The sequence below is a fragment of the Anopheles moucheti genome, chromosome 2 (assembly GCF_943734755.1).
Source record: "Anopheles moucheti chromosome 2, idAnoMoucSN_F20_07, whole genome shotgun sequence".
Classification (NCBI taxonomy): Eukaryota; Metazoa; Arthropoda; class Insecta; order Diptera; family Culicidae; genus Anopheles; species Anopheles moucheti.
Window position 1 is genome coordinate 31,338,572 of NC_069140.1, and position 26,721 is coordinate 31,365,292.

The 26,721-nt window shown below is 45.2% G+C and overlaps 8 protein-coding genes across 9 annotated transcripts in view; 3 read left to right on the plus strand and 5 right to left on the minus strand.

The window, feature by feature from the left end:
- Positions 1 to 200: 200 nt before the first annotated feature.
- Positions 201 to 2,611, plus strand: LOC128310099 (flap endonuclease GEN). Its single transcript, XM_053046651.1, has 3 exons — positions 201 to 358; positions 426 to 1,362; positions 1,430 to 2,611. The coding sequence occupies exons 1-3, from the start codon at positions 201 to 203 to the stop codon at positions 2,555 to 2,557; spliced, it is 2,223 nt and encodes a 740-aa protein (XP_052902611.1). The 3' UTR covers positions 2,558 to 2,611.
- LOC128310102 (protein FMC1 homolog) lies at positions 2,576 to 2,957 on the minus strand. Its single transcript, XM_053046653.1, has one exon. It carries the CDS (start codon positions 2,955 to 2,957, stop codon positions 2,628 to 2,630), a length of 330 nt encoding a protein of 109 aa, XP_052902613.1. The 3' UTR covers positions 2,576 to 2,627.
- Positions 2,958 to 2,971: 14 nt separating this feature from the next.
- Positions 2,972 to 3,925, minus strand: LOC128310103 (SRR1-like protein). Its single transcript, XM_053046654.1, has 2 exons — positions 3,747 to 3,925; positions 2,972 to 3,653 (listed from the first exon to the last, which is right to left on the minus strand). The coding sequence occupies exons 1-2, from the start codon at positions 3,902 to 3,904 to the stop codon at positions 2,972 to 2,974; spliced, it is 840 nt and encodes a 279-aa protein (XP_052902614.1). The 5' UTR covers positions 3,905 to 3,925.
- Positions 3,926 to 4,299: 374 nt separating this feature from the next.
- LOC128310101 (translationally-controlled tumor protein homolog) lies at positions 4,300 to 6,160 on the minus strand. Its single transcript, XM_053046652.1, has 3 exons — positions 6,031 to 6,160; positions 5,309 to 5,564; positions 4,300 to 5,194 (listed from the first exon to the last, which is right to left on the minus strand). The coding sequence occupies exons 1-3, from the start codon at positions 6,056 to 6,058 to the stop codon at positions 4,963 to 4,965; spliced, it is 516 nt and encodes a 171-aa protein (XP_052902612.1). The 5' UTR covers positions 6,059 to 6,160; the 3' UTR covers positions 4,300 to 4,962.
- Positions 6,161 to 6,715: 555 nt separating this feature from the next.
- LOC128297179 (dolichyldiphosphatase 1-like) lies at positions 6,716 to 8,801 on the plus strand. Of its 2 annotated transcripts, XM_053032778.1 has the most exons (4): positions 6,716 to 7,031; positions 7,094 to 7,217; positions 7,283 to 7,562; positions 7,645 to 8,801. In XM_053032778.1, exons 2-4 carry the CDS (start codon positions 7,109 to 7,111, stop codon positions 8,006 to 8,008), a joined length of 753 nt encoding a protein of 250 aa, XP_052888738.1. In that variant the 5' UTR covers positions 6,716 to 7,031; positions 7,094 to 7,108; the 3' UTR covers positions 8,009 to 8,801. The 2 variants fall into 2 exon arrangements, with proteins under 2 accessions (XP_052888738.1, XP_052888737.1); XM_053032777.1 differs by having other exon boundaries at positions 6,716 to 7,217.
- A 281-nt stretch (positions 8,802 to 9,082) lies between these two features.
- Positions 9,083 to 12,860, minus strand: LOC128310557 (vacuolar protein sorting-associated protein 11 homolog). The gene is made up of 5 exons (XM_053047226.1): positions 12,756 to 12,860; positions 10,553 to 12,689; positions 10,194 to 10,491; positions 9,895 to 10,123; positions 9,083 to 9,821 (listed from the first exon to the last, which is right to left on the minus strand). The coding sequence occupies exons 1-5, from the start codon at positions 12,768 to 12,770 to the stop codon at positions 9,246 to 9,248; spliced, it is 3,255 nt and encodes a 1,084-aa protein (XP_052903186.1). The 5' UTR covers positions 12,771 to 12,860; the 3' UTR covers positions 9,083 to 9,245.
- Positions 12,861 to 13,186: 326 nt separating this feature from the next.
- Positions 13,187 to 14,438, plus strand: LOC128298086 (mediator of RNA polymerase II transcription subunit 27). Its single transcript, XM_053033818.1, has 4 exons — positions 13,187 to 13,401; positions 13,469 to 13,820; positions 13,898 to 14,119; positions 14,199 to 14,438. The coding sequence occupies exons 1-4, from the start codon at positions 13,223 to 13,225 to the stop codon at positions 14,331 to 14,333; spliced, it is 888 nt and encodes a 295-aa protein (XP_052889778.1). The 5' UTR covers positions 13,187 to 13,222; the 3' UTR covers positions 14,334 to 14,438.
- Positions 14,439 to 17,247: 2,809 nt separating this feature from the next.
- The window catches only part of LOC128296820 (uncharacterized), a 33,619-nt gene continuing 24,145 nt past the window's right edge, over positions 17,248 to 26,721 (minus strand). The window contains exon 2 of the mRNA XM_053032308.1: positions 17,248 to 19,065. Coding sequence (XP_052888268.1) covers positions 17,996 to 19,065 — 1,070 coding nt within the window. The 3' untranslated portion in view covers positions 17,248 to 17,995. The remainder of the gene's footprint in view (positions 19,066 to 26,721) is intronic.

The following is a 26,721-nucleotide window of genomic DNA, read 5'->3' on the forward strand; positions in this document are numbered from 1 at the left end:
GAATTGTGTAATTTCATTTTCCTTCCTGTGGATGTCCTACCCCCTGCCAGGAAATGTCAAACTGATCATAAATTCACCACCACCGCCAGCCAAGTTCTTTCTCAACCTTGATTTAAATTCAACGGTTGTTGTTATGTTGACCTGCTGGTGAGAATTTTGTAGAAAATTATGTTTTTCCATTGAATCGAATTGTGATAATAATGGGCGTAAAAGATCTGTGGAATCTTCTGACTCCTCACATGGAACGAAAGCCGTTGTTCGAATTGAGTAATAAAGTGGTTGCTATCGATCTTTCCGGCTGGGTGTGCGAAAGTTTGAACGTTGTCGATTACTTTGTGCATCCGCGGTTTTACCTCAGGTATGTTTTCCTAATTTTACCCTGTAAAATTCCGAATTGGTTATTTAATTGCCCCTTCGTTTTGTAGAAATTTATTCTTTCGCACCTGTTATCTACTTCAAACTGGAATCGTACCCGTGTTTGTGCTGGAAGGTACGGCCCCAGCATTAAAGTATGGAGTGATCGTGAAGCGCAATCAGATGCAGTTTCGTGGCGCACGACCAAAAAAGATTGCTAACTGTGATAAAGCGACCTCGTCCAATATAGCAGAAAAGGCTGGTAAACCGGCGGAACAAAAGCGGAACCGGTTCCATTATGTCCTGAAGCAATGTGAGGAACTGTTAAACGCCATGGGTCTGATATGCGTACAAGCCCCAGGAGAAGCGGAAGCTCTCTGTGCCTATCTGAACCAGGACAATCTCATCTATGGTGTTATTAGCCAGGATTCTGATTGCTTCGCATACGGTGCCGTACGAGTGTTTCGCAACTTTTGTGCCTCACAAAGCGGTGGTTCGGTTGATGTTTACGATTTGAAACGCATCGATACCAGCGTCCTTCAATTGGGACAGGAAAAGATCGTTGCTATGGCACTGCTGTCCGGGTGCGACTACTGTCCGGCGGGTGTTTTGGGTGTGGGCAGAGAAATGGTTACACGATTCATAGGTTGCTACGATAATGGTGAAATTTTGCCCAAAATGCGCTCCTGGCGTAAAACAGCCGATCGGTTGACGGAACTGGAGATTCGAGCAGAGGATAAAAATATTTGCTCCGATTGTGGACATTTTGGGAAGCAGCTGCAGCATCGTAAGGCCGGTTGTTCGGATTGTAGGACAAAGCCGGGATGTAATGAGCTGCGCTGGAAGCAACAACGATGTAACATTAAAAATGAGCTGGATATTAAACGGAAAGCGCTGAAAGATCCGGACTTTCCGCATGAACCGATTATAGACGAGTTTCTGACGAAACCGTGCGAATTGCCGGTACTGGATTTGTCATGGCGGCAGCCAAATTTGGTTAAATTCATTGTAAGTATCTCAATGCAGCGGGCTGCAAGTTGGTAGTAGGTATAATCGAACAATTGCTTGATTACAGAAAAGTATGTCCACCTATCTGCAATGGAATGAGCTGTACTGCTTCCAAAAGTTACTGCCACTGTTCACACGCTGGCAGGTGTACGTGACAAAGCATCCGACGGTTAAACGTTCCAGCGTATTCCTCGAACCGGATCACATTAAGAAGAAACGATCTCCAAAAGGTATCGCCAGCTATGAGATTGTTTGGAAGGATGCAAAAAACATGTTCAGCGGACTAATTCCACAGGAACAGATTGATTCGTATTTAGCTGAGGCTGGCAATACGTTGGAATCCTTATGGAGCACAATCGAACCGCATGATCTGGTGCAGGATACATATCCGGAACTAGTTGAAGCGTTTCTCGCAAGCAAAACAAAGGGCAGAAAGAAAAAAGGAGCTTCTACAGTTGATGGACAAGACAAACCCAAGAAAAAAGCACCCACAAAGAAAGCCAAAGCACAAGTTCCTTTAAAGGATTTCCTTGCAAAACCAAAAGGCAAAAATAAAACAACGGAAACGAAGGAACTAACCAGCGGAAGCGATCGGGAAAATCGACCAAATTTCCTGAATCTATCATCCGAGGACGAGTTCGATTCGGTCGACCATTTTCTTAACTTTACCGCTGAACTGGAAGCGATCGCAGAAGATCGTACCGCAAACGATACCTTCAATTCGTCTGCTTTAATCGACCGTTTGTGCCGTCCAAACTATCTGCAGCAAGCACTCGAAGAATACATGCAAATCATCGAAACGGAAAAAAGGAGCAAAGCGTTACAGAAACTATTGTCCCAAAGTGTTGCTATATTGCCTACGATGGAGCCATCCATGAAACCGACGGATGATCATAGCAACGTCCAACATCGGATTGTTCTGAAACGAGACATACTAAACGCATCAATTGGTGGTGTTTTTTGTGTACCACTGAACCAATCCGTAGGACAGTCGGTAACGAGTAAAAAGAAGCGTATGAGCTTCTTTTTTGAACCAATAGACATTCCACCACCGGAGCAACCAGAGGGAGACAATGAACCGGAAGAAATGGATATGTTCGAGTGTACTCTAATGCTTAAGGATCAAATTGTGGTTGAGCCTTGTGAAGACAACGATGATATCAACCAGACGATCATTTACGATATCGATTTTTAGTACTGCTTATTTGGCGTTAGATTATTTTATATTTATGTTTCATTGTTTTATGCAATAAATACACACACACCTACTTGGGATCATGCGGTAACTTAAAGCCAACCATATCCGCTGTTTCGCGGATGCTTCGTTCACCCTTACCGCGATAGCTTTCGTTTAACTCCTTCAGCTTGCGTAAGCTTTCCAAATAGCAGCGATACGTTTCCGCAGTAAATTGCAGTTCCTCCTTCGCACGACAGTGTTGCTGCTCTGTCGTTTCGAAACGCCGATACTGGTCCGTGATGTACTGGGTGGCCAGTGAGTATGCACCGGCACGTTCACCGGAACGAATGGCTTTCAGTTCCGATAAAAGTTGCTTCAGCGTTCTACTGCTACTTGCTGCGCGGATAGCGGTTGCCATGATGATTTTGATGCTTACGCAAATTGAAGACTTGCCACAGCCTGGCTCGATATGAGCTCTAGATCTCCCGGGTCGTACGAAGGTTCGTCAGTACAATCCCAATCGGTTTGCGTGTTTAGCGCACTGTCACGAAGATAGTGTAGTGAGGTATCGTTGAATATGTCCGTAAAGCGAAAGCTGTTTCGAAGGGGAACTTCCCGATACAGATGTGCCGCTCGTAGAATGTAACCCGCGTTGAGTCGCAGCAAGCGATCGGGGTTATTATTCACCACTGTGCTGAAGCTGTTACAAATAAGGACAACGTTCGCCAAAAGGCGTGGATCCCAATTCTTCCACAGCAAATTGTTGACGATCTGCTTCGGACAATGTGGCAGGAAAAATAGTGTCTTGTGGTCGGCAATGTATTTGCCTTCCAGATTCTCGTGCAGTACTATCTCCTCAAGAGCGCGCAACGTTTCCAACTCTGATCGGCTAAACACTGGATCAAAAAATTGAGCCCTGACGTCGAGATTCGTCTGTTGTCGCAAACACCGAATAAACGCTAGTTGATACCGGGCGGTGATACAGTCGTGAAAATTACCTAACCCGAGACAAACGATGGTCTCCACACCGGTCAGTACCGGTTGGATAGTTTCCAAACACTCCCGGAAAAACTCGGACTGAGAAATATCCGACTCGGCCGTCTGCAGTTGTTTGCTGAAAAATGTGTTCAATTTATATAATCACACAAGCTATACGTCAACTCTCAAAAATAAACAACCATCGGTGAGGTGAGGTACGGATACGCACATTATTGTTTCCCGGCAGAATTGTTTCGAGCGTTCTGGATCGGTTGGATGATGCAACAGTGTTTGGGGCTTATTTCGTACTTTCGTACGATGCTTTCCTTTTTTCGTTACAACTAATTTAAAGTCCAATTCTTTCGCAACGGCGTCTACTTCGCTCATCGCATTGTTTACTTTTACATTGGAAGCGTGTGTTTTGAAGTGTGCACCTCAAGCAACGTTCACTGGACATGACCGAAGACGGCTGACAACAGAGATTTGGGTGAAAAATGCATAAAACACTATGAAAATGTTTTCTAACTCAAAAATACATATAATTTTATCAATCGATGGAAACTTCAGTGCGACAAAACTATCCTTTCTACAGTGATGTACAAAAATCATCATCACGGATGCGTATACCAGTCCAAGCATAATCCCTCCCAGAATGCACCGTTGAACCAACTGTTGATTTGCTGCATTATCGCTTTTCGTGGGGGCGCAACCCCAAGCATCAATATGCATTATCTATTGCCGGGGAATGTCGAAAGCATAAACAGAACCACGTTTCGTTTCAGTTGTTACGATTGATCTTTTCTTCTTTATTGGATGTTTAGTTTTCATGCATGATTTTTGATGTTTCCAGAAAGCTGTAAAATCTTGCAAGGACAGAAGATTATCGTGTTGGTTTTTCTCCACCTTCCAAAAACAGTCTGATGCCAATAATGCTGGTTATCCTTTTACCACACACGCAACTGCCTGCTGATGTTCTCTATGCGCGTGTTGCTCCCTCTGCTGTTGGTACCGTGCTACCGAAAAGTTGATAACGTAACTGCAAACTTTACGTGAGTATTGGTAAGTTACACACACAATTGTAAATGATTGTAGATAGCGATTTGCACCGATCTTTCGTCCGTATTTTGTTTGTTGGAAATATCGCAAAAATAGTACTTTTTCCCTGTGTGGGGCCGTAATTAAATGCTGACGGTAATTTTAAAAGTCTCAACCTGTCTCTCTTGCATCACTATCTCCATTGTTCTAACCTTACAATACGCCACGAAAAAATCCCGCACGCTGCGCTCAGTATAAATAACGCTACCGTTTAGTCATAAGTCTTCTTCTACAGGATGCTGTGTATCTCGCGGGGTGTCAATGAAAGCTTAAATCAAATTGAACAGAAAATATATAAACGATGCTGATCTGCCTGAACAAAACGTACACACACGCTCTTCTACGCGCACTTAGAACTTTTCTTCCTCCAAACCGTGCTTGAAGCAGAGCAGAATAGGCACGGAATCGCCATCGATATCACGGTACTCCAGCATGGCGATCAGACCTTCGCAGTCCATCGATTCACCGGTGAAGAACTGCAGGTCCTTGAACCGACCTAGCAGATCCTTCATCACTTTATTGATATTCGTTTTGAAGACTTCCACCTCGCCGGGGGATTTCTCCTCAAGCCGAGAGACAAGCCTGTTGGAGAGACAGTCAAATATTTGGTATCAGCCTCGTTTTATGGACACTAATCGAATAAAGATGGCGGGGACGCGCCTTGCAACTTGGGGACAATCCGCACATTACACTTACTTCTTCATGTAGTCCTTCAGGTAGGTGGTGAACTGCTTCTTATCCGAAAATCCGGTTTCAACCAGACGATGGTTCAAGACGATATCCACACCAGTTTCGGTGGCCGATTCGGTTCCTTCATCGGCCTCCTCAGCGGACGGGTTGGCTCCATCCAGCTGCACATCGCCCATGGTGCGGGAGACGTGCTTTCCGTACACCTCGTACATGACATCGTCCACCAACTTCACCTTGTACGTGTCGGAGAACATTTCGTCCCCTGGAAATGGCAATGGACATAGGAAAACACATTAGTATTTTCGACATAAGCTGAGTCATCCACTGGAGCGAAAAAAAGTGCCGAGAACGATGACCCCTAACCTCAAAATCGATTCGTATCCTTTTGTTTACGTTTTCGATACTTGTTCAGGGGACGCACTGAGGACAGCACACATGAGACGAGATAAACATATGTGCAGTTACAATATTGTCGCCCTCATTTAATTTTCACGCCATCTCAACGCAAGCATTACTGCCTAGCAACATACAACTGGAATTCTTTTACCAACTATGGACTTAACACGTACGCACATACGCCATTGCTGTCACACAGGGCATCGCCTTCGCGCAACAACACAAGCGGCTTCTGGTGACCACTTTTGCGGCCTGTTTTACTCGGTAAAATCACTTAATTTCATCGATACTCCATTCTTGTAACATGCGCTAGGACTTGCTCTATAACTTACCAGTGAATACATCCTTCCAGATTTTCATTTTTGTTGGAAGATGGAGAAAACTTTAGTCCAACTAATAAAAACTACGATGCGTCCACCTGAAGAGCCTCACCGGAAAGAAAGATCTGAAGTTCGTGACGTTGCGATGTAGACGCACGGACCCATATCCGGCGCTGTGTACTGTGGGCTGTCACCATCATGATTATGGCAATGGGAATTTTCAAAAATTATAACAAAGCTGGCAAAAGCCAGAAAACAATCATCAACATGATGATTACATTAGCAAATAGTGGAAGATATTTATTTATAAAATACTATAGGCTATTTCACTCGCAGCAGTAGCTAGTTTGTGAAAAATGTAGGCCATTATTTGTACCATTTTATAAAATATTAAAAATATCATCGACGCAACACCCTGTTCCATTATCAATCGTTTGTTGACAATAACACAGTGGTCGACTACCTTCCAACCAGTTTTGTAATTTATTTTAAATCAGTAAATACGATAATTTGTATCTACTACATTTATAAAAACAAACCTGTCTCCAAGAAATAAACAGGGGTAAACAGGCGAATGCATTATGGAGCACCATTGTTTTTTCTCTGACATTGTCAATGATTTCATCCAAAAGTTTCCCAATTTTTGACCGCACCGTAACTACTATGCGCTGTCATTAGTGGCCACACATACAAAACATTGCCAACAGTTTCTGCACAACTTCTGATTCTGAATATATGCATGTTTCGCATATATTGTCGGTATTGATAGTGAAACGAGTGCAGAACTGCTATCAACACAATCCAAGAGTTGCAATGGTATCGCTAGGCGTACAATCCAATTACGAACAGTAACCGCAAACGTAGCTGGACGAGCTCAACAGTCTCGCAGTGAAACGAGGGGCTTTACTCATTATCCCCCAACTGCCTTAATCAATCTTCAAGCCTATTTCTTGATCCCATCAAACACCATAAGTGAGATTTCAGCGTGGTTCGCTAAAAAGACTCCTATACCGGTACCGGTAGTGATCATCCATTCATCGCCCTACACACTGAACCAATGTCACATCATCCTTAGAAGCCAAGCTTCGAGATGTCCTCGCCTGATATGCTACTCCCGAACGAACCGATTCTGCCGGTAGACGAAAACATAGCAACGGAATGGCAACCCATCACACTGACGCTGGTAGAATATCCTAAAGGTGAGCATATTGGTCAATGGCATGTTTGTTTCCAACCTCTAATGCGAAGGTTTGGTTTTCCTCAGGTGATCTTATCGGAAAGCTGCTAGCATGGATAAGCCTAGCGCCACTTGGTATCGGTGCTGGATTCGTGGCATTAATACTGTTCCGACGAGATCTGCACACCATCGTGTTCTTTCTAGGGACGCTAGTGAATGAGTGTTTCAACATCCTGCTAAAGCACTGGATAAAAGAACCGCGACCGTTGTCACGGGCCCAAATTTGGACTGAGTATGGCATGCCTTCATCGCACTCACAGTTTATGTGCTTTTTTGCCACCTACGTACTGCTGTTCATCTTTATAAGGTATGTACATTTGATGATTGAACTAGTAGGTCATTCGATTAACCTCCCCCGGTACCGGTGTTTTCGTCGTTCTTCTCTACAGACTGCATCACATAAACAATAATAATAGCGCAAGGTTCGAGCGGCTCGTACGATTGCTCGTGCTTGCCATTTGCTGGACGGCAGCATTTCTCGTCTGCTTCGGTAGGATCTATTTACTGTACCATACACTTTCCCAAGTGCTAATTGGTGCCCTTGTCGGTACGGTGATGGGAGCGCTATGGTTTCTGTTAACCCACTTCGTCCTCACACCCTACTTTCCCATGGTGGTGCTGTGGCGTGTGTCCGAATTGTTTCTACTGCGAGATACCACCCTCATACCGAACATTCTCTGGTTCGAGTACACCGTTACGCGTCACGAAGCGCGGGCCCGATCGCGGAAGCTGGTGAGCATGAAATCTCAGTGACGTTTTTGGTCACCCTGACGACGATACTCGTACATCAAATAGCATCAATAGCAGCGCTGCGTTCTTTGCACACTTACACCATCTTCAAACCCTAACCACCTAAAACGAGGATACGAAAAGCAAAGGATTAGCGAAGCAAAGCAGCAATATGAGTAGGATAGCTGTAACGGGGTAGATTTTGTGCATGTTTGAGCCATCAAAGACACAACTGGAACGGATACAATATGGACCCCAACAATAACACACATTGGACAGCCTTGTGTCATGATACCACAAATCCATCTTCGGATCTGCTTAGGTAGTAAGAACATTAATACTTAGCTTGAATTAGAAATTCAACACCGATTTCCGATGCAAAAATTACCGTAGCGTAAAGAGCGGGTTTGTTTTGCCTTCGTATGGCGAACTAATGGATAGCATTAAAAGGTAGTGCAGCATTAAAGCAAAAACAAAATAACAAACTGGTAGCATGCTGAACAGTACGGAACGCACGAAAGCACTCCTCAAGCAACTGGGCGTTGCATTCATGAAGCATTAGTAAAAATCAAACGATTAAAGGAGCTTTCACACTTCGGTGCGACACCAGTTGCACGTGCACGTGCACCAGACACATACACACACTGCAAGAATATAATGTGATGATACACCGTTTGAGAAAACACTAGAAAACGAAACAAAAACAACATTGAACACTGGAAGTGATCGATTTTTTTCGATTCCTACGCACGGAAAGGAAAAATAAATAACAAAACGAGCTGAAGCGAAATAAGTTTAGCAGCTCGTGCGAATAATTGCTTGCAAATTCTCTATATAAATCTCTCGAATTTTGCGAAACAAAGACTTATTTGGAATCTTCTGAAAATGTCCACAACTTAAGCAATCTTGGAAGAACAGTGAAATTTGACCACGAATATGAGAAAACATTCCGCAGAGAAGAATGCGCGTGCTCCAAGGATTTCGTGGTTTCGCCGTGGGAAAGACGCCGGATAACCCAGCTCGGTGGAAATCTGTATCCCCCTGACAGGTCTCTCTCGAATAATGCTCTCGATTTTAAACACATTTTGCTTTGTTTATTTCACATATGTAACTGAAAGGATAAATACGGGGAAGGTCTTACGAGTTCTCAACAACGTTGAAATATATTGCCAACCGAAAAAGCTAGGAGATAATGGGATATCATTCGATCTTTGACATGCGTGATACTCTGTTGCTTCAAGAATTCCTGCATTCAATGGCATTACTCCGCAAAAGGATCAAGCTTACTGTCGTACTCCTCTTCAAATGGGTTTCTGGCAGCGGAACGATCCGTTTGTGATTTTACCTGCGTCGGGACATTTCCTTCGTCGAAAGGGTTTTTGGTATTGTCATATTCTGCGTCATCCTCATCGAAAGGATTGCGTGCCGTGGTGGCGATCGGTATTTTAGCGATATCTTTCGCACTGGTAGCGGTTTTCGCGGAGGAAATGTTCGATTTTTCAAATGGATTAAGCGTTCGGTTCAGTTCGGCACCGGTTGGTGGTCTCGGACTGCCGTATGGTGATTGCATCTTCGGACTGCGGTCATCTCGAAGTTTCATCTGCTGTTGCGCGATGGTTGTCGCCTGTTGACGCTGTCTGATGCGCTCTTGTTCCATCAAACGGAGGCGCATTTCGTTTTCGTGCGATTCGATTCGTATCTGAGCCGATCGCCCTTCGTCCTGGCGGAGTCTCGCTTCGCTGGTGTATGGTGCCGGCGTTTGGGAAATAACACGCGGTTCGTACGACGCAACAGGACTAGCCTTTGCACGTTCGGTTTGTTTCGGTTGTTCCATAATCTAGTGGACAACAAAGTGACATTAGCAACTAACAAACGAAAGATTTAAAAGCAAGCTAATTTGTATTACGTACCTCCGTCTGTGGATCTCCTTCCTCCACAATTAGCAGTTTGTTGAATAAACCGCGCCCGAAGTAGTCGGCCACCACGGAGAATGGTTCCGGTGAACGATCGAGCAGATCGTGAAACATTTCATGCTGATCGCGTGCCTCACTCTGCGCTCGTAGTGCCTCGACCAGTTGGATATTGTTTTTATTGCATACAGGGCAATCCCGCTCCGTATCGGTGTAGCTACGAATACAGCTGAAAGGGGAAAAACAATATTATTAAATGCTACGTTAACCGTACGCTAATACCTTCTGCTGACGCTTACTCTTGGTGATAGGAATGTTTGCAAAGAAAAAACAGTGCCGGCATCGACAACGGCTGCTTACACGCATCACAGGTCGTGTTTTGAAACTCCACGTTACCCTCCTGCAGGTGCTTGATGTAACGCTTAATAGAAGCCGATTCCTCCCGGTAGGTTCGCGCTTTTTCCTCCTCACTGCGGATGGTGTCCTGTTCCTTCTGGAAAACCTGCATGAAATAGTCCTTCACCGAGAGAAAAGCGGGACCCTGATCTACCGCCAAACAATCGAGCACTTGCAACGGAGCTTGTAGTCTTTTTTGGGCTGTAAAATTTCAACATTATAATACAATACAATATGCTCTACCTCAGGCGGGAATACTTACAAATCACCTGAAGAATTTGATTAAACAAATGCGGCGGAGCTTGTGCATCATTTTTCAGGCCGTTTAGCGTGAGCAACCAGAGGGACGAATTGTTGTGGGCCAGCTTGCGACAGCACCCCAACAACTCCTCATACTGACGATGCCTCAAGTAGTGCCGTATGATGAGATGGTACAGCTTATCCTCCTCGTACAGATACATGACGCCTGGCCAGAACTCGTGAACACGACACTGTGCCAGGGCATGATTTTTGTCGTACCGCTCCGTGTTGTATTTTAACAGATCTAACAACTTTGCCTCCACCGACGCATTTTCCTTCCATTTGTACAGATAATGCTCGATTAGCGTGCTGTACACGCACTGGTTGCTAGCAGGCACGAAGCGTATCAAATGCTCCAGGAAATCGATCAACAGCTCCGTATCGTCAAATAGGTGAATGAAGTCTTCCGGGTTCCCGTGACCACGTTCATCGTTTAGATTCAGATCCGACAACAAATCAGCTACCGTTAGAGCATCTCTACCTTGCGTCGAGTTCCTGTTCGCGGCATATTCCGTGCACAGTTTCTTTAGCAACGCTATAGTTCTCGTGGGGCAGTTGGTCATCAATACCGATCCATATCGTTTTATGCTGCGTTCCGCGTCAGTACACGTTAGCGATTCGATGTAGCTTAGCGCTTCTTCGAACTGCCCCATATCTTCAGTGAGTATACTCAGGCAAGCGTCATGCTTTCGATGAGCTTTCGCCAACTGTAGCGCTTCGTCGACGTACGACGCATCCCGACACACCTTGATCGCCACATCAATGTCGAACAGGTTGGACTTTTGATCGTTTTTCAAAAACTCCTTCAACTGGGTCGTTCGATCCAGCCGAGTGAAACAGTTCAGCAGCAGGGTCGTGTGGTCAGCGGTAGCTCGTCCCTGTGCATGTATCGTCTGCAGATAATCCGTGAGATAGTGTATGTGCCGTGCGTCTAGGAAGCGCTGTATCACGTACGATGGCTCCAGATGACCAATGGTTTTTGCATACTGTTCCACCGCACCGGCAAAATCGCCCTTGCTGTAGAGATGGTCTCCGTACTGCTTGAAAATGCCCGCAAGACCCTCCGCATCGTACTGATTGCATTTGGCAATACGCACAGCAATGTCGTACAGATTTTTCTTAAACAACACATTCAGCTTACTCTGCAGATCTTTCTCGTCGAGATGCAGAATCTGTTTGCTCTCGGTTAGAATGTAGCAGGTGCCGAATTCGGTTAGAATCGCCGAAACCTCATCAATGGGTGACGTGAAAACGATGAACTTGTTCTGTATATCGATCACGGTGAGATTAAACCCGCCAGGACTTCTTGGGTTACGCATCACCACCAGCAGATGCGAGCGATACCAGTGCAGGAGCGTTTTGTTGCCCTCCAGCGCATAACACGGACCACGGCCATCGGACGTGTAGCAGTACACTGCATCATCCAATCCAACCATAAAGTGACCCTCGTTGTGTCCAGTCTGCAACGCGCAGCAACCGACGGGTTTTTTCATTGTGGCCAGAATAACGCGAATCTCCTTATCGCGGCTGTGCAGATTGTAGAGATACACGCCCGAGTTCGAGCAGACAAACATTTGTGTGTGCTTGTGGCAGTGCTTGAATGCGATTCCGGCTATATCACTTGTACCGGCCGTAAGCTGTTTCAGAGTTTTCGATCGATCGCGGCTAATGTCACCACGGTACAGTGATATGTTGCCCTGGGCAAATCCGATCGCCATAAACTGTCCTCCCTCCGAGACGGCCAGTGCCGTCGGGACGGATACCATCGTTCGTACCGTGCGCAAACATTGTGCTCCGTTAGTCGCGGATAGCTTCGACAAGTTCCAAACCTTAAACGACGGACCGTTTATATCTTCACCCACCGTTACGAGCAGGTTGTTAGGTTTCGCTATGTCGCACAGCAGTATAGAACCTTCGTGGCCCTTGAAACTAATCACCGACCAAGTGCGGCTAAATGTGTGAATGTTTCCGTTGGAATCACAAATCACTATCAAGCTGCTGCCATTTGCCGTTGCGGTAATCTTCGCACCCTGTAACGCCCCGGATACGTTATCTTTATCTACTCCCTGACGGAGGTCGAAAAAGTTGAACTTGCGCCACTGTGAAATACGATAAAAGTACGATTTTAAACACACTCACAAACGATTTACAATCCACATCATTACCTCGAATATAGCCATTACGGTGTTGCGTTGGTGCCTTTCGGCAAAAAGGGGCAAAACTTATCCAATTAGTGCAATTCGCTGCAATGCTGTTGTTCGTTGTTGTTGTTCTGGGATGGGGAATATGTTTTGATGAGCAATTTTCTCGTTCCTGTCAGTTCCGTTGACACTTTGAAAATGTTTTTTTTTATTTTGGTTGCAGTTTGCAATCGTTTCTTTTTGTGTTATTTTCGTATGCAGGATGGATCCATTAATTTTTGAAGCAATTATTTAACGTAAATTGTTTAGATTAACTTCATTTGTACCACTCCTGAAACATATTTTGCAAAAAATAAGAAAGAACTTCCCATTCAAGTGAACTCTGGTGTGTAAACTGTTGTGTAGAAAGTTTGTTTACGTTGACGGTCGTTTGACAAGGCATAAACAACTTTTTACCGGGACCGTGGCTTGTGTAAAATTTATTGTAGAATATGAATTTGGAACCGATAAATAGCGCTTTGTCTCAGCTGCGCGTTTTACGATCGAGTGTGGGGCAAGTTTTCGAAACACTGGGAACAGGAGTGCGTTCCGATCATGGCGAAGAAGGCAAGGAGCAGAAGTTTCTCCAAGAGCTGCAGGAGCTTCTCAATTCCGTGAATGCAAATCTCAAGTACTGATGCAAGGGATTGATTGCAATGGGTTTGAATAATACAAAAGCAATATCTAATCCTTCCTAGGGACTTTGAATCCTGCATAAATGATCTGACGCCTTCGCAGACACCGCTAAATCTGGCCAACACTGCTTACCTGTCGCTGGAGACAAACCTCGAACGACAAGCACTGTATCCGCATCTGGTGCAAAGCTATAAATGGCACGACAAGCTGCACGAATATAGCACATTTGCATCGACGCTACTGCAGCAAAATTCATTGAAACGCTCGTACTACACCAACACCAAACGAAGACGTTCGCTTCCCTCGAGCCATCTAGCCACTCCGCAAATGGTTGAAAACCTGATCGGAAGCATCCATTACAATAACATGAACCTGAAGATTGCACGTCCTTTCATGACGAATGCAATTCTGCATGTAAGCACCACCAACATTTCTTTCAGAATTTCATTATCGCATTAGCATTATCTGTACCCTTCTACCATTGTCTCTAGATTACGATTGCGCGCGTGTTGCGAGCAGCAGTGATACTGAAGGGTCTCCTGATTGAATGGGTAACGGTAAAAGGATACGAGGAGTCGTTGCTGGACGGTGTCGATGAGCAGTGGACTGAATCTAGGCATCAGGTTTTCAGGAAGGTTCAGGATCATGCACATTCCGCAATGTTGCACTTTTTCTCGCCCACTCTACCGGAACTAGCCATCCGAAGCTTCATAGTAAGTGTATAATGGGACAAAACCGGTATGACACCAAACCATCAGAATAAACTAAAAGCGGAATTTATTTTATCAACAGACATGGTTCCGGAGCTACGTTACGCTGTTCGCAGATCCATGCAAAAAGTGTGGGAAACATCTTCATAATACGTTGCCACCAACTTGGCGAGATTTGCGAACGTTGGAACCGTTCCATGAAGAGTGCAAACAGTAGATATGGTTTAATACTATTGCATTTTATTTAGACGTTAGCAACAACATGCTCGTTTTGGTTAGGTCCAAATGCAGACTTAAACATTGGGTATATCTGATCACATTTTCGTATGCAAAAATAAAAAGATATCAATACAATATCTACGCATTGTCAATGTTCCGTTGATGCACTGAAGGAAATTGCAAATTCTCACCATTCTATGTAAGTACTGAAACTTTCTTACAGTTCTTGTCAACTTGTCCGCCATTACAAAGGCGGAATGATACTACCCTTTACCATCTGCTCTATTCGTTACACACATAACGACATTGAGAACACACGATATTCTTTTAAGCGATAATTCGGATATTGGAAGGTTAAAACTGAATAAAACCAGTGGAGGATCAATCCGCTTGGAGACCCAGGACGGAATTATAAATGGGGCCTCTAATTTAAAAAAACGATGAATTTGGGGGGCATTGAGGTCCTTGAAATGAGGCAATGCTAAAGGCGCAGTAAGAAAGGGCATTACAAACATTTTTTGGGGCCTCCAACACGGCGTGGCCCTAGGCGACCATCTACTCCGTCTACCGTTTGATCCGCCGTTGATCCCTTTTCTCAACTCAACCAGGAATCCGAAGATCGAACTATTAAATAAACTTTTAATAAACACAAAAACACTGTCCACAAAATACTTCATATAAACACGTATGTACGTAAAAGCGTTTAGAAGAAAGCGTCGCCACCAGCAGATGCTGATCGCGCCTCATAATTGCATGCGGTTATGTACTGAGTATATATAGTTTGCATGAATATAACGACGAGCTGAGCTGTACCGGTGCCCGAAGGACGTGGACACCGCTCAGCATACGACGGTACGGATAAAGAGCAGTACAATAGATGTTAATATCACATATCACAACATATCACATATATCAGCAGATTGACTCGCGGTACTGTTTGCCTCCCACATTCCCACATTCCCACATGGTTATTCTTCTTCTTGATGACAATCTTTGTTGGGGGAAAACAAAGAGCAAAATGGAAATAATTAATCACCGTTAGTGTTTAGTGTTCAGCTTACAAGAGCTAGAGGAACACACGGTCATCTCAGTCGTCGTTGCATATTATTTTGAAGCGCTTTTCCTTTCGTCGAAGTCTCCGCGCATGCGCGATCGGACACGTCAGAAGCGACCGGTTTTGTGATTTCTGACACCAAGAGAGCATCCACGAAAGGAGATAATATCAATCTGATCCGCACAAGGATCCGCCATGTTCGTACATGACGCTTGCTCACGTTATCAGTCACTGTGATGCTATTGATCAATTAAAGATCTTCTACGATTGGCTATTAGTTACACATACTATCAAACAAGGGCCCTCTCGGGAGAGCGATCGATAGAGTAAATAGCTCAGCTACTGTGGCGAGAATCCTCCGTCTCGTTTCATCCATCCAGTTCTTACAGTGCGTCTCATACCTGTACTGCAGGTAAGTTTTTTAATTATTAGCAGTAGGAAATGTGCAGTGCCACTATTTCCGAAGGCATTATGTATTGTTTATTGTTCGGTTATTTTCCAACATTCATATTTCTTGTAGTCATGGGTTTAGAAGGATGCTATACATCAAAATTTTCCATCAATATTCCACATTGTTATTTGCATAAAAATAAACTTGTGCACAGGTATGGTACGCACTGTACTGATTGGACGAACGGAAAGAGATGAAAGATCAGTTGACGGATCAAGCGCAATGATCACTAGAGGGAAGGGTGCAGCTATATGAAATGCCGCCACGTGGTACGAAAATTTGTGCTACCTCTTCGTTGATCATGCTCTCTTGGTGTTGGAAACCAAAAATTCCATCGTTTCTGAGCGTTTTTGACGGACGGATCGGCGCAAAATACGAAAGAGATGCAGGATCCGTTTTGCCTTTTCCCCCTTCACTCTAATGCGTTTGATAGGAATGCGAAAGGAATGTTCTTTTATAAACCTAATTCTCCCATCCCGGTCACCAAAAAATTTAATTTATGGGTATAAATGGGTATGTGCCTTGCCTTGTTATCACTGGCAACTAATTATGAAAGTAAATAAACGTAAAAATGGTTTGTTGCTGCACGCTATTCAGTGCCAGTGCCAATCTTCCTATCCAAATTGCTGAGCACATTTGGATTGGGTAACATTGCCAAACCGGATGCTGTGCTCAGCGTCACTACGCGAACTGTTCCGTCCTTGCCAGGATGAACCGAAATAATACGCCCCATTGGCCACAAGGTAGGATGCATGTTGTCTTCTTTGATGATCGCCAGTTGATTTTCTTTCAGGGATACTCACCGACCATTGCAATATATGGCTCGCGCTTGCAATTGCTGTAAGCAAGTGAACCGTGACTCCTTTCATGCTTTCAGCCCGAATGTAGCAGCAAGCACCATACGCCACCTGTAATGCATCTGCGAAAAGGTGTATCTGCAGATTTGTAGCCGAGTTCGCTATCCCAGTCCCATGCCTTTCCATCCTTCTTAAGCGACCATAGTTGCTGCATGAATAGTTTAGCGACGATTATCGTTGGACCCAGCAAGCCGTAAGGGTCGAAAATCTTGGCTATATATGACAAAACTATCCGCTTTATCAATCCGCTTGGTATCACAAGTTACAAAATTGGCCGATTCCGAGGCATTTTGTCCCAACTTCAAAATTCGCCAGGGGCCTCTTGTGGTACCCTTCGGTGCCCCTTCTAGCATAGGAGACTGGGCCTATGTATGTAACTACTACACACATGTTTTGGGCCCCCAACACGGCCTACCGTTTGATCCGCCGCTGAATAAAACTGATAGTAGTTTCCGTAGTAGTAGTAAATTGAAATTACAGTTCTCGTTTCTCGTATTTTTCACAAAAACTTCAAAAGATGATTTATTGTTTCAACAATTGATTCCTCCTTTTTGCAATTTTTTATTCATCGTTCGTAATATAATAATAGCTTTATCTTACCACATTTCGTATGGGTAATTGTATACGGGTTAGATGTTCTTCCCAAGTCATGCGAACAAAATGGACTAACTGACCCATTCGGTTCCAGATAAATTAGTACGTACGATGTTTAGCAGGGCTTAAACAATATCATGTCTAAGCATTACTGCTAAACGATTCAATCTTGCTTAACAATCAAAGCCATTGGTATTGTCTATTTTCATATATTTATTCTGTGCCGTTTCTATGTGCTTTTGTTTGCGAAGTACATAGACACATAAATTGGAGTTCGTGTTATCAACCATCAAATTAGGTGGTTGTAATTCTTCAGGCTAACTCTTATCATGGTATCCACGATTTCGTTTTCGTTATTTTAGAACATTATGTTTACACGGTTCTTAACAAAATCTAATTTTGATTACAGACTACTCCCTCATGCGCCATTCGTTGTCCGAACTGCTTCTAATTCTGGCTTCGTTTGCCATCGTTCAGTGATCAAGCACCGCTCGCAACTGACTAGTGCGCACCGAGGCCGAGTGCCGTGTGCGTGTTTTGTATTGCGGTTCCGTAATCCTGTCGACGATCGATAGCACCGGGTTTGTTGGCGATTCATTGCTTATATACATATTGCTTCCCGTATCCTTCCTTGTCTCGATTTGCACTGGAATGGTGTCGTTGTATAGACTCTTTCTCTCGTTCTCAGCCGCTCTGTACGATTCTCAGAGTTCGGTTGTGATTTCATCTTGGGGCCGAAAACCCAGCTTAAAGAACTCATCTTGCAACCATAGCGAACTGTCGTTCATGCCGGACGTGGACAGATAGGTACGGACATGATCGAACGTATCATCGAACGGGTTATTGCCACCACCACCTCCGCCACTCCCGCTGACAACTCCGGTCGTCGAATGATGGTTGGAGCTGGTGTCCGTCGTGTGTGACGACCGTTCGTCAAACTCGTGCAAACTGATCAGCGAACCCAGGAAATGGTGCGTTGTTTGCATCGTCGGCAGAGTGCGATGCTTCTGCAGCTGAATCAGTTCCGGCTGCAGCAAGTTGCGCTCGTTCTTCTGGCTCAGACTTGGCGATAGATTCGTTCCTGGCGCGTGCTGATGATACGCCGACTTGAAGGTGGAATGGTCCGACGAACCGAGCCGCGGATCCGAAGCAGATGGTTGCTGCAAGAACTCGATCAGCTGTGCCAACTCTGGCTTGTAGCGATCGAGCACCCGCTCAGCCCACACGTACAATCGTTGCCAGTCGTGGGGTGGCGCATTGATCAGCTCGATCGGTTTGTTGAGCAGGATCAATATCTTGGCCAGATCACGCACGACCGGATGGTACGTAGCAGCACCGGCACTGTCACCGGCCAGATGCAGTTTGCGTATCTGCCGCCTAGTGTCATTCAGCATCTGCAGGAAGTATTCCGCCTGCGGTCGTAGCTCTTCCAGCTGTCGCAGAAACTCAAGCCGATCGATGTTTTCATCGATGAACGATTCGCGATACTTTTTCCGCTTTTGGCGGCGCCTCAGTACCGCCAGGACGCCCACGATCAGCACCACGCACAGAATGGCACCGGCGATGATCCCGACGATAGCGGCCATAAACGAACCGGACATTCCCACCGGATGGCAAACGAGCCCCATAAACTCGCTGCTCGTAGACCATTGCGCACCGTAACCGCTCGGACATTCGGACAGACATTCGCCGGTATCGATGCGAAGCACCTCCGTACATTTGATACAGCCGGTCTCGGTGCAGCGGACGCATTGCTCGTGAAAGCGTGTACAGTCTGTAAAGAAAATACAATCGATCAAATTAATGTTTTGGACTAATGTTTGGTAAATATGATTCAGATTCTTGAAGCTTACTGAATCTTTGAGCTAAATAAGCTTGAATATGTATCTCTATTTCAAGGATTCTTGAATCATTCAAGATTTGCGACCTTAACCTATGAAATTGTCCGTCCAACTCCTCTGTAGACATCCAAGGGGCATAATCCGTCAATATTTTAAGGATTCTTCAAATTCGATTCCTGATTTGAATGACTTCTCGCATAGGATTCATATGAATGACTCTTTTCAAACGATTCATTAGCCACAATACTATTTTGAACTGATAGATATCTATTACTGGATTCATATATTTAAAGATTGAAGGTTAAAATGTAATTCTAAAATGATGATGTTGTTATCTTAACTTCGTAATAATCGAACAAATCCTATTTGTGTTACCCTTGACTGTTCCCCTGGTGCCACAGAACTTTCAAATGCCCGGCATCTCTATTCAATGTCAAACAATTGGTCAAACAAACAGGATTGATGCGTTATTTCCTTTCCAATACTCGAACCCAATCTGTATGCGGACATTTGATCATTGCGTGGGTTATCGGTGACTGGGTGCCGGAATATTTGGCATACATTAGCGTCACCTTTTAGTGGGCAATAAAAGCGGTTTAGTGATGAGTGTAATACTTCGTCGGTGGTCCGCTGGGTTTTGATATGAATAATTGTGCTTTTGACAAATCCCCATAACATACGCTAAATCCAGATTAAACCAAAAACATTCGCTTTAATCGTTGAGACATTTATCGTACATAAAATATTTTCTGCCCACCTTGTAAACTACAATGAACAGGTACAGAATACTGTTTTCTATGGTCGATTAAGCAACAAAGTATTTACGGACATCAATCGATTTTGGAATCCGCTTTAAGTTTGCCCACTCTAGCAAACCTCACCGGGTTTACAATGTACAAAGTAAAGCACCGTAAACTTCGTTAAGAAAAACTTCCATTACAGTGCCCTGCAGCTTACAAAACCCGACGAATTTATCTGCAATTATTGTGGAGTGCATTAGCATCTATACCTCGTTCGTGCACAGCAGTGTTCTCTTTCGCAATGCGGACACAATTGAGATTCGAAGTGCAAGATAACCACGAACCTGACCAAGTCTTCCTCACTCAGCTGCTCCTTGCGGCGTAAAAGGTGATTTGAAATGGATATTGAACGCGGTTCGGCGTTCATGATGTAATTTGACGGAGGGTCCGCTGCACGGTTGCACGTCGGATGATCGGGCAAAGATGAAAATACGAAACTCGACCGTTCCGAAGCCCGAAATGGATCTCGACTGGAGAGCGACAAAGCATTGAAGTTGCACTTGAAAGGTGCAAATAAGGCATACGAGATGCGATGATCCCTTTTATCGGTACCAGATGACGAACGTCCTACGAGAGGGTGAGAGCAAAAGAGTTTGCGTGCTATGCGCGTTCGTCTTACAAGTTGGCGCCTTGGGGTTGTTTTTGATTTTGAAGGAGCTGCAGCAGATAGGAGAAAGCCTGCGGCTTCAAATGGTGCTGCCTGGTAGCGTAACAAATCGTGATCTGCTTGTTTGCTTGCATTGATCTTCATGCAGCATAGGGCGGAAGATAACTAGAGGCAAAAGTACGATGCATTGAACTTGCGTAGAAGATGCTATCCAACAGCAGCAGGAACAGTTCGCAGTTCTGGTCATGCTCGTGAATGTCGCCTTTCCGACAGAGGGCAATGCGCGGCAACTAGCAATTCAACACGCGTGACCCTTTTTGCCACCGATCTGCCCTGTTTGCCTTGCCCGTGAACGCTAACGAGGTGATCCTAAGCACGCTGCGGATGTAAGAATATAGGTCAAAACAGGTCTTGGTCAACGGCCACAGATCGCAACGGTTGCAGTTCTTGAGAAATTAGTTTGAAATAAACGAGCGGTTATAGGTCCGATAGGTCTCTGCTGAATCGTACCGTTCCTCAATTTGTTGCTGCTGTCTGATTAGGATCACCCTACCAAATCATATGCCGTGCTTCCGGGGTTGGTTTAAAAGTTTGAAGCTGCCAAGCGAGAGTACCAATGATGGTCGGACGCTCGGCAAAGTTCGCATGCTGCACAAGAATTCTAGCATTCCCTCGGGGAACCGGTTTAATTCGTCCGGCAAACACAAAAAGCAACGGCTCTACAAATACACCGGCAGAGAAACGCCAGTTCCTTGCAGTTTGGGTAAGTTAGTTCCCGGTGGAGACGTCTCATGAGCACCACAACAATGTGCCCCCATCTTGTTTTGCGATGGGACTGCCGACTGTCCGAACACCCTGCAGTTCTAGCAGGGAACTTGCCGATGCACGGTGCAACAGCCATACAACAGAGGAAAAAAGGTCGACCTCGCGCGTGTACACAGGGCTCGCAATTATTGTAAATGATGCGGACCGATGCAAGCGTAAATTCTGTCCCTCTCCACAGGCGTAAATGGAATGGAGAATGTATACCCATTTACCGATAGCGTACCCCATTCCGTTCGTTCACTCCTCGTTTGCGGGATGATTCAGAAGCAGGGTTTTTTTTCGGCTTAAACTAAGCTGCATCTCGAAGGACACACCGTGCCTCCGGTGAGTGGTTCTCTTTTTTTTTTTTCTTACTTTAAAATATTGTTTAAGCTTGCAATCTTCCACTTTTCTGTTACCACCAATGCAGCAAACCGGGTAAGAGTGAAGCTAATAAAAATCACATTATATTGCAAACTGCAGCAAATGATCGTCCGATGAGTCAGAGGCTGAGCCGGAGCTTCATTGCAAACGTCTTCATTTTGCTTCCTTATTGTCAAGGCATAAAACACTCGCATTGATGGTGTGTCTTGGGTAGGTATAAAAAAAAGATAACATATTTGTGGTTGCAGACAGAGGTGTAAACACTTTTAACGGAGGCACGATCGGTCGATTATGACTGATGATTGAACAAGAATTTAACTAAGGCTGAGACAAATGCTAGTCGCTAAATTTGTAAGCGCTTGTTGATCATTGTCTTGAAGAATTAATTATGATTTCCTGTTGTTGCAGTAGCAAACAAACGTCAGCATGTTGTATTTTATCTGCATATTACCATAAATGCACAACCCTTCGCCTGGTATAATAGTGTTCAGTTTTGTTTTGTAATACAATTCTCACAAACAGACAGCCACAAACATCAAAAGTGTAAAGGGCATCAGGCGTCACTCGGGTGGTTTAATGCTCCTGGGCACACACCAACCCAACAATGCAACTCCATTCATTTCAATCAGTGATACGATCGGTCGCTGCATAAAAACGGATGAATGAACTCCGCAGGAAATGTTTCCCTCGGAACAGCGAGAACGAGAGACAGGAATGATAAATCTGATATCTTAATCAAATTGCGCGGTTTTGCCCTGCGATCATGCGCGACAGGCACGCCATCGTTCTGGTGAAATTTGCCTCGCCGCACCGCGTATGCCCGGGAATCAGCTATGTCAAGATTCTAGAGTTACAAAACCGCAGCTCGCAAGTTTATGTGCGGAAGGTTGTGCGGTGTCGTGTCGCTTAAATCATTAAACCATCTCCGCTTACCGAACTTTCTAATGTGCCAGTGTAAGTGTTGCGCGATTAAACCGCACAACCGTGAAAGTGATTGAAACTGATTGAAGCAGCAGTGGAACCTCGTACCACCTCGGCTTTGTAATTTTGTAAAAACAAACAGAACCGAACCGAGTCCCACATTGTGCCGTCGAGTTCACTTGAAATCCACCAAACAGGCGTGAACGAAAAGTTTCACACCTATGGTTCCGTCCGTGCGTTGAGCAGATGTCTTCGAATTATCGTCTCATTATCACTGGCGACACGTACAATGCCACAAGCGTCCAGCCATCTAACGAGCAGCAGTTGTGAACTGTGTTCAAACAGCAGCGAGACGGTCGACCATATTTGTCCACCGCTCAGTCATCGTGAGCTGCGTTACAACGGGTTGAAAAGCGAATGTGCCGAATGTGGCGTGCGAATTTTTCGGCAACCAACATGGCCACCAACACTAACTCCATCCAATCACTAACAAACTCCATACTAATGGGGCAGCGGGGTAGAATAGAAGTGACACCCCCGTGGCGAGGTGTCGTTTTTCCAACCCCCGGCCTCATTTATTGTTCGCACTTCGACAGTTTGCTGCGGTGCGCTTGAATGAATCGCGCCAATGACATTTTTGTACAGGGGAATTGGAGTGGCGCACAGTCGGGGTGGAAAGAAAGCCGTGGGATTCTGCAACTCCATTCAACACACCAACGCAAAACGGTCCTCTCTCTCGCTGCCGGGTCTTCCGCCATACCACTAATCCCGAACACAGACGTTGACATAAATTCATTTCAATGGTTTTCTTGCCAGAAGGGGCATCAGGTACGGGCTGTTGTTATCCTGGCGAACGCGGATTACAAGGCGGCCACGTTAAGGTTTATCCCATGATGGGTATGGCAAGTCTCAGTCTGCGCTGGATGGCTTTTGAATGCCGTGCGTCAATCTGCACCGCCCGGCAAGACAAACTCCGCCAGAGCACGTGGGAAGATTTCCGTCCCCGAAGTGTCACCTCGCGCTACAGTGTACCCGGTGGTGCACACCTCAGTTCCGGGTGGAAAGCGTGGTGCACACCAGAGCTGCACAAGAAACCTCCCACCAGCGATGCTTTCCAATCGAGAATAAACGAATTGCATTGCATGCATGGTGGTTTTATGAATATAAGTGATCTTGAGCATGCGCATTCGCGATGATGCAAGTCATGATCGTCAATCAGTTCCGGATGCGTCGTGCCTCAACCACCATCGCTTCATAGTGCACATTCTGATCAAATTAAAGATCACCGTTGGCATTCCTTCGGGCAGGGAGGAGAGTCCGGACACGTAACAACGTAAAAGCTCATTTAATAAGCACTGTAACAGCGTCTGCTTTATGCCGATCCTGTTGTTGTAGGAGTTTTTTGCATTGCAAACTTCACCTGACCGTGGCACAAGTGAACCATATGAGCTGCAGGCTAGATATGGACAACAGCGAACGATCACGTTGTGACAGGTCCGTTCGTACGAAACAACTTTGTACTTCCCAAAGGGTCTCCGTGCGATCTTGTGATGTCCGCGTGTGTTGATATGTTAATGAGCGGAGCATTATCTGCACACAACACATCTTCACAAACCAATGCACTTTCGAGCGCAACTGTAGGATGGTTGGTTCATTTTTATAGCTGTTTGCAGGCTTAAACTGTCTCAAGATACCTCGCCCTCCCCCTAGCTCCACACATGCTGTGGGGGTCTTTGTCTACTGTTGGCACAACCTCGCCGCACGATGTTGTTGCCGTTGCTTTGTGAATCATTGCCGCAGAGGGAACGACGTGCAGCGCATACGCTTGGGGCATGTCCTAGTTCCTTGGATTTTGCTGGTAGGGTTTTGTGCAGCTACGGCGGTCCCCACCAGAAGAGGTGTACGAGCTCGTAAAAATGTTTATTTATTGGCAAACTTCATAACTGCCAATGGCAAAAGTAAGTACCTGCCACTACTACTTACCCCGGTCCCAAAAACTGTCCGTAGCACACACCTTGACAAACCGAGGCAATCTTTAGTGTATACGATTTGCGTGCGTTTGAGCGGAACAAGCAACTGGCATGGCGGCCATTGGCGGAGTGAAGCGAACCGCAAACGACGTACAAAACCGAAGGTATTGCAGTACAAAAAAGACACATAACATCCACTAACGTCGGACCACAACACGGCAGACACCGTTTATGAATGAAATTAAGATTAAGATTATGGAGCCTGTGTTTGCGGCGTGGGTTGTTTACTGCATCGAAGAATCTTGTTCCTCGTCACCGTGCCTGTGCGCCGGTGCGCACGATCTTCATAGCCGGAAACCGGTTCCGAATGGCAAGTGCAGTTCCCGAATGCGCGATACTGCAACTGCTACCTAACCTAGCTGTGAGGATATGTGATAGCACTAGCGTGACAGGTTAGGAAGCTAACCATGACAGTTATGAGATACAGCACATCCAGCATCCAGGGGCCGGCAACAATGTCCGCCAACCGACGTCCTACGGATGTTCGAGGTGTAGACACTCGACAAAAGGGAGCATATCATTGTGGATTATCTAGGGAAGAACAGAATTGCCCAACAAGCAAGGTGGGCAGGATTGTAGCATAATGTGGGAAATTTCTGCAACAGCTTCTGTACTGGGGTCCAATCAGTGGAGGACATTGAAAATAAGAAAGGTTCTTGACGTAATCACTAAAGAACAAAACCAAGCGCTCAAATTCTGAAAAGTCTGAGTCTTTCGACAATCAATATAGGTGACGTCATGACATGTCTATCCAGCCAGAACCTGGAAAAACTCTTCGAAAGTTCATTTTCCAGCACTTTAATTCACAAATATGTAGCTTCTGAGTATCTTCTCGAAGAATAACCTTAACGGAGTTTCCATCTTCGGAGGTATTATGATGTCATAAAATGCGGAAATAATACGGACATATCAACGAACGCAGCATCGTCGACGCGATCTTTCGGAACCGTCTCAACTCATTGGGCACAATGCCATTTCATGAAAAAGGATCTCCCAAAAAACAAAATCCGGCTAACATACACCGGAATCTCACTCCATCAAACTATCCGTATCGGATGTCACCTTCCTGTCCGCAGATCCGATGGTTGTGCCAAACGTATTCGTCTGCGCCCGTAATCGTATTGAATTTCCCGTGCGTATCTCTTCCGATGAAAATCGATCAAACATCTCTGAGCTGCCTGAGTGTTGATCAATTTGTCACGGGTTGGACCAGCCCATTTTCGCGTGTTGGAAGACACGTACGTACTCTCTGGTCAGTAACCCGTTCCCGTTCCCAGCCGAATATTGCATTGAATTTCATCAGTGGAACCAATGGAAGTCATCGAGACTTGAGTTGGGAAAATCCTTAGTGTTGATATAACTTGAGCAAACTGGTTCGTTCGTTGAGAAGAACTGAACGAACGATACAGTTTTTTCGTTCTTCTTTAGTTTCCATCTGGACCAATCCCCCGTACCAAGGATTTGACTATCCGGCTACATGGTAGAATAACTCTTGTAAGCCAGCAATGGCAGACCTAGGCTTCTCTTGAGGTTGTTGTTGTGCCGGTGAAGAAAATTGATAATGAAGCACGGAGCTCCAAATGATTGAGTTACGCAACATTGCTAACGCGCCTATTAGCATTACGTTGTAAGCTCATCAGATTGTTCTGGAACGATTGGTGGTTCTTATCGCCGTTGAGTGTTTTTGCTAAAGAAAAAAAAAACCAGCATCCTAAAATTCATCTTGATTGAAATGCCAACGTCTTTCGCAGAACAAGAACTGCTAAAGCAAATTTATGACATTCGTAATTAAAAATCCAACCACTTGGCGGCATCTTACTTCCTTCCCTTTTTTTGTCCGGACACCATTATGCAAATTCAATATACACCAACAAAACAGCTTTCCACCCACCACCACCACCATCCCCCGTCGTTGCTCAATTCTTCCTTGTAAGGTAGGCGATCATGTGATTATAATAATCATTATTAACACACCGGTCTTGTCTTATGCAGATTCGCTCGACTTCGCTTGCTGCTATCTGCCTCGCACACGCGTCACTGCCT

Coding starts and splice junctions, on each gene's coding strand:
- LOC128310099 (XM_053046651.1), top strand. CDS start 201: ATGGGCGTAAAAGATCTGTGGAATCTTCTGACTCCTCACATGGAACGA. Junction 359..425: donor CATCCGCGGTTTTACCTCAG/GTATGTTTTCCT, acceptor TTCGTTTTGTAG/AAATTTATTCTTTCGCACCT. Junction 1,363..1,429: donor CAAATTTGGTTAAATTCATT/GTAAGTATCTCA, acceptor GCTTGATTACAG/AAAAGTATGTCCACCTATCT.
- LOC128310102 (XM_053046653.1), bottom strand. CDS start 2,957: ATGGCAACCGCTATCCGCGCAGCAAGTAGCAGTAGAACGCTGAAGCAA.
- LOC128310103 (XM_053046654.1), bottom strand. CDS start 3,904: ATGAGCGAAGTAGACGCCGTTGCGAAAGAATTGGACTTTAAATTAGTT. Junction 3,654..3,746: donor TTCTGCCGGGAAACAATAAT/GTGCGTATCCGT, acceptor CACATTTTTCAG/CAAACAACTGCAGACGGCCG.
- LOC128310101 (XM_053046652.1), bottom strand. CDS start 6,058: ATGAAAATCTGGAAGGATGTATTCACTG. Junction 5,565..6,030: donor CTGGAAGGATGTATTCACTG/GTAAGTTATAGA, acceptor TGCCATTTCCAG/GGGACGAAATGTTCTCCGAC. Junction 5,195..5,308: donor CTGAAGGACTACATGAAGAA/GTAAGTGTAATG, acceptor TCTCTCCAACAG/GCTTGTCTCTCGGCTTGAGG.
- LOC128297179 (XM_053032777.1), top strand. CDS start 7,109: ATGTCCTCGCCTGATATGCTACTCCCGAACGAACCGATTCTGCCGGTA. Junction 7,218..7,282: donor GCTGGTAGAATATCCTAAAG/GTGAGCATATTG, acceptor GGTTTTCCTCAG/GTGATCTTATCGGAAAGCTG. Junction 7,563..7,644: donor CTGCTGTTCATCTTTATAAG/GTATGTACATTT, acceptor TCTTCTCTACAG/ACTGCATCACATAAACAATA.
- LOC128310557 (XM_053047226.1), bottom strand. Junction 10,492..10,552: donor TCAAATTCTTCAGGTGATTT/GTAAGTATTCCC, acceptor GAAATTTTACAG/CCCAAAAAAGACTACAAGCT. Junction 10,124..10,193: donor AAACATTCCTATCACCAAGA/GTAAGCGTCAGC, acceptor TTCCCCTTTCAG/CTGTATTCGTAGCTACACCG.
- LOC128298086 (XM_053033818.1), top strand. CDS start 13,223: ATGAATTTGGAACCGATAAATAGCGCTTTGTCTCAGCTGCGCGTTTTA. Junction 13,402..13,468: donor TCCGTGAATGCAAATCTCAA/GTACTGATGCAA, acceptor AATCCTTCCTAG/GGACTTTGAATCCTGCATAA. Junction 14,120..14,198: donor TAGCCATCCGAAGCTTCATA/GTAAGTGTATAA, acceptor TTTTATCAACAG/ACATGGTTCCGGAGCTACGT.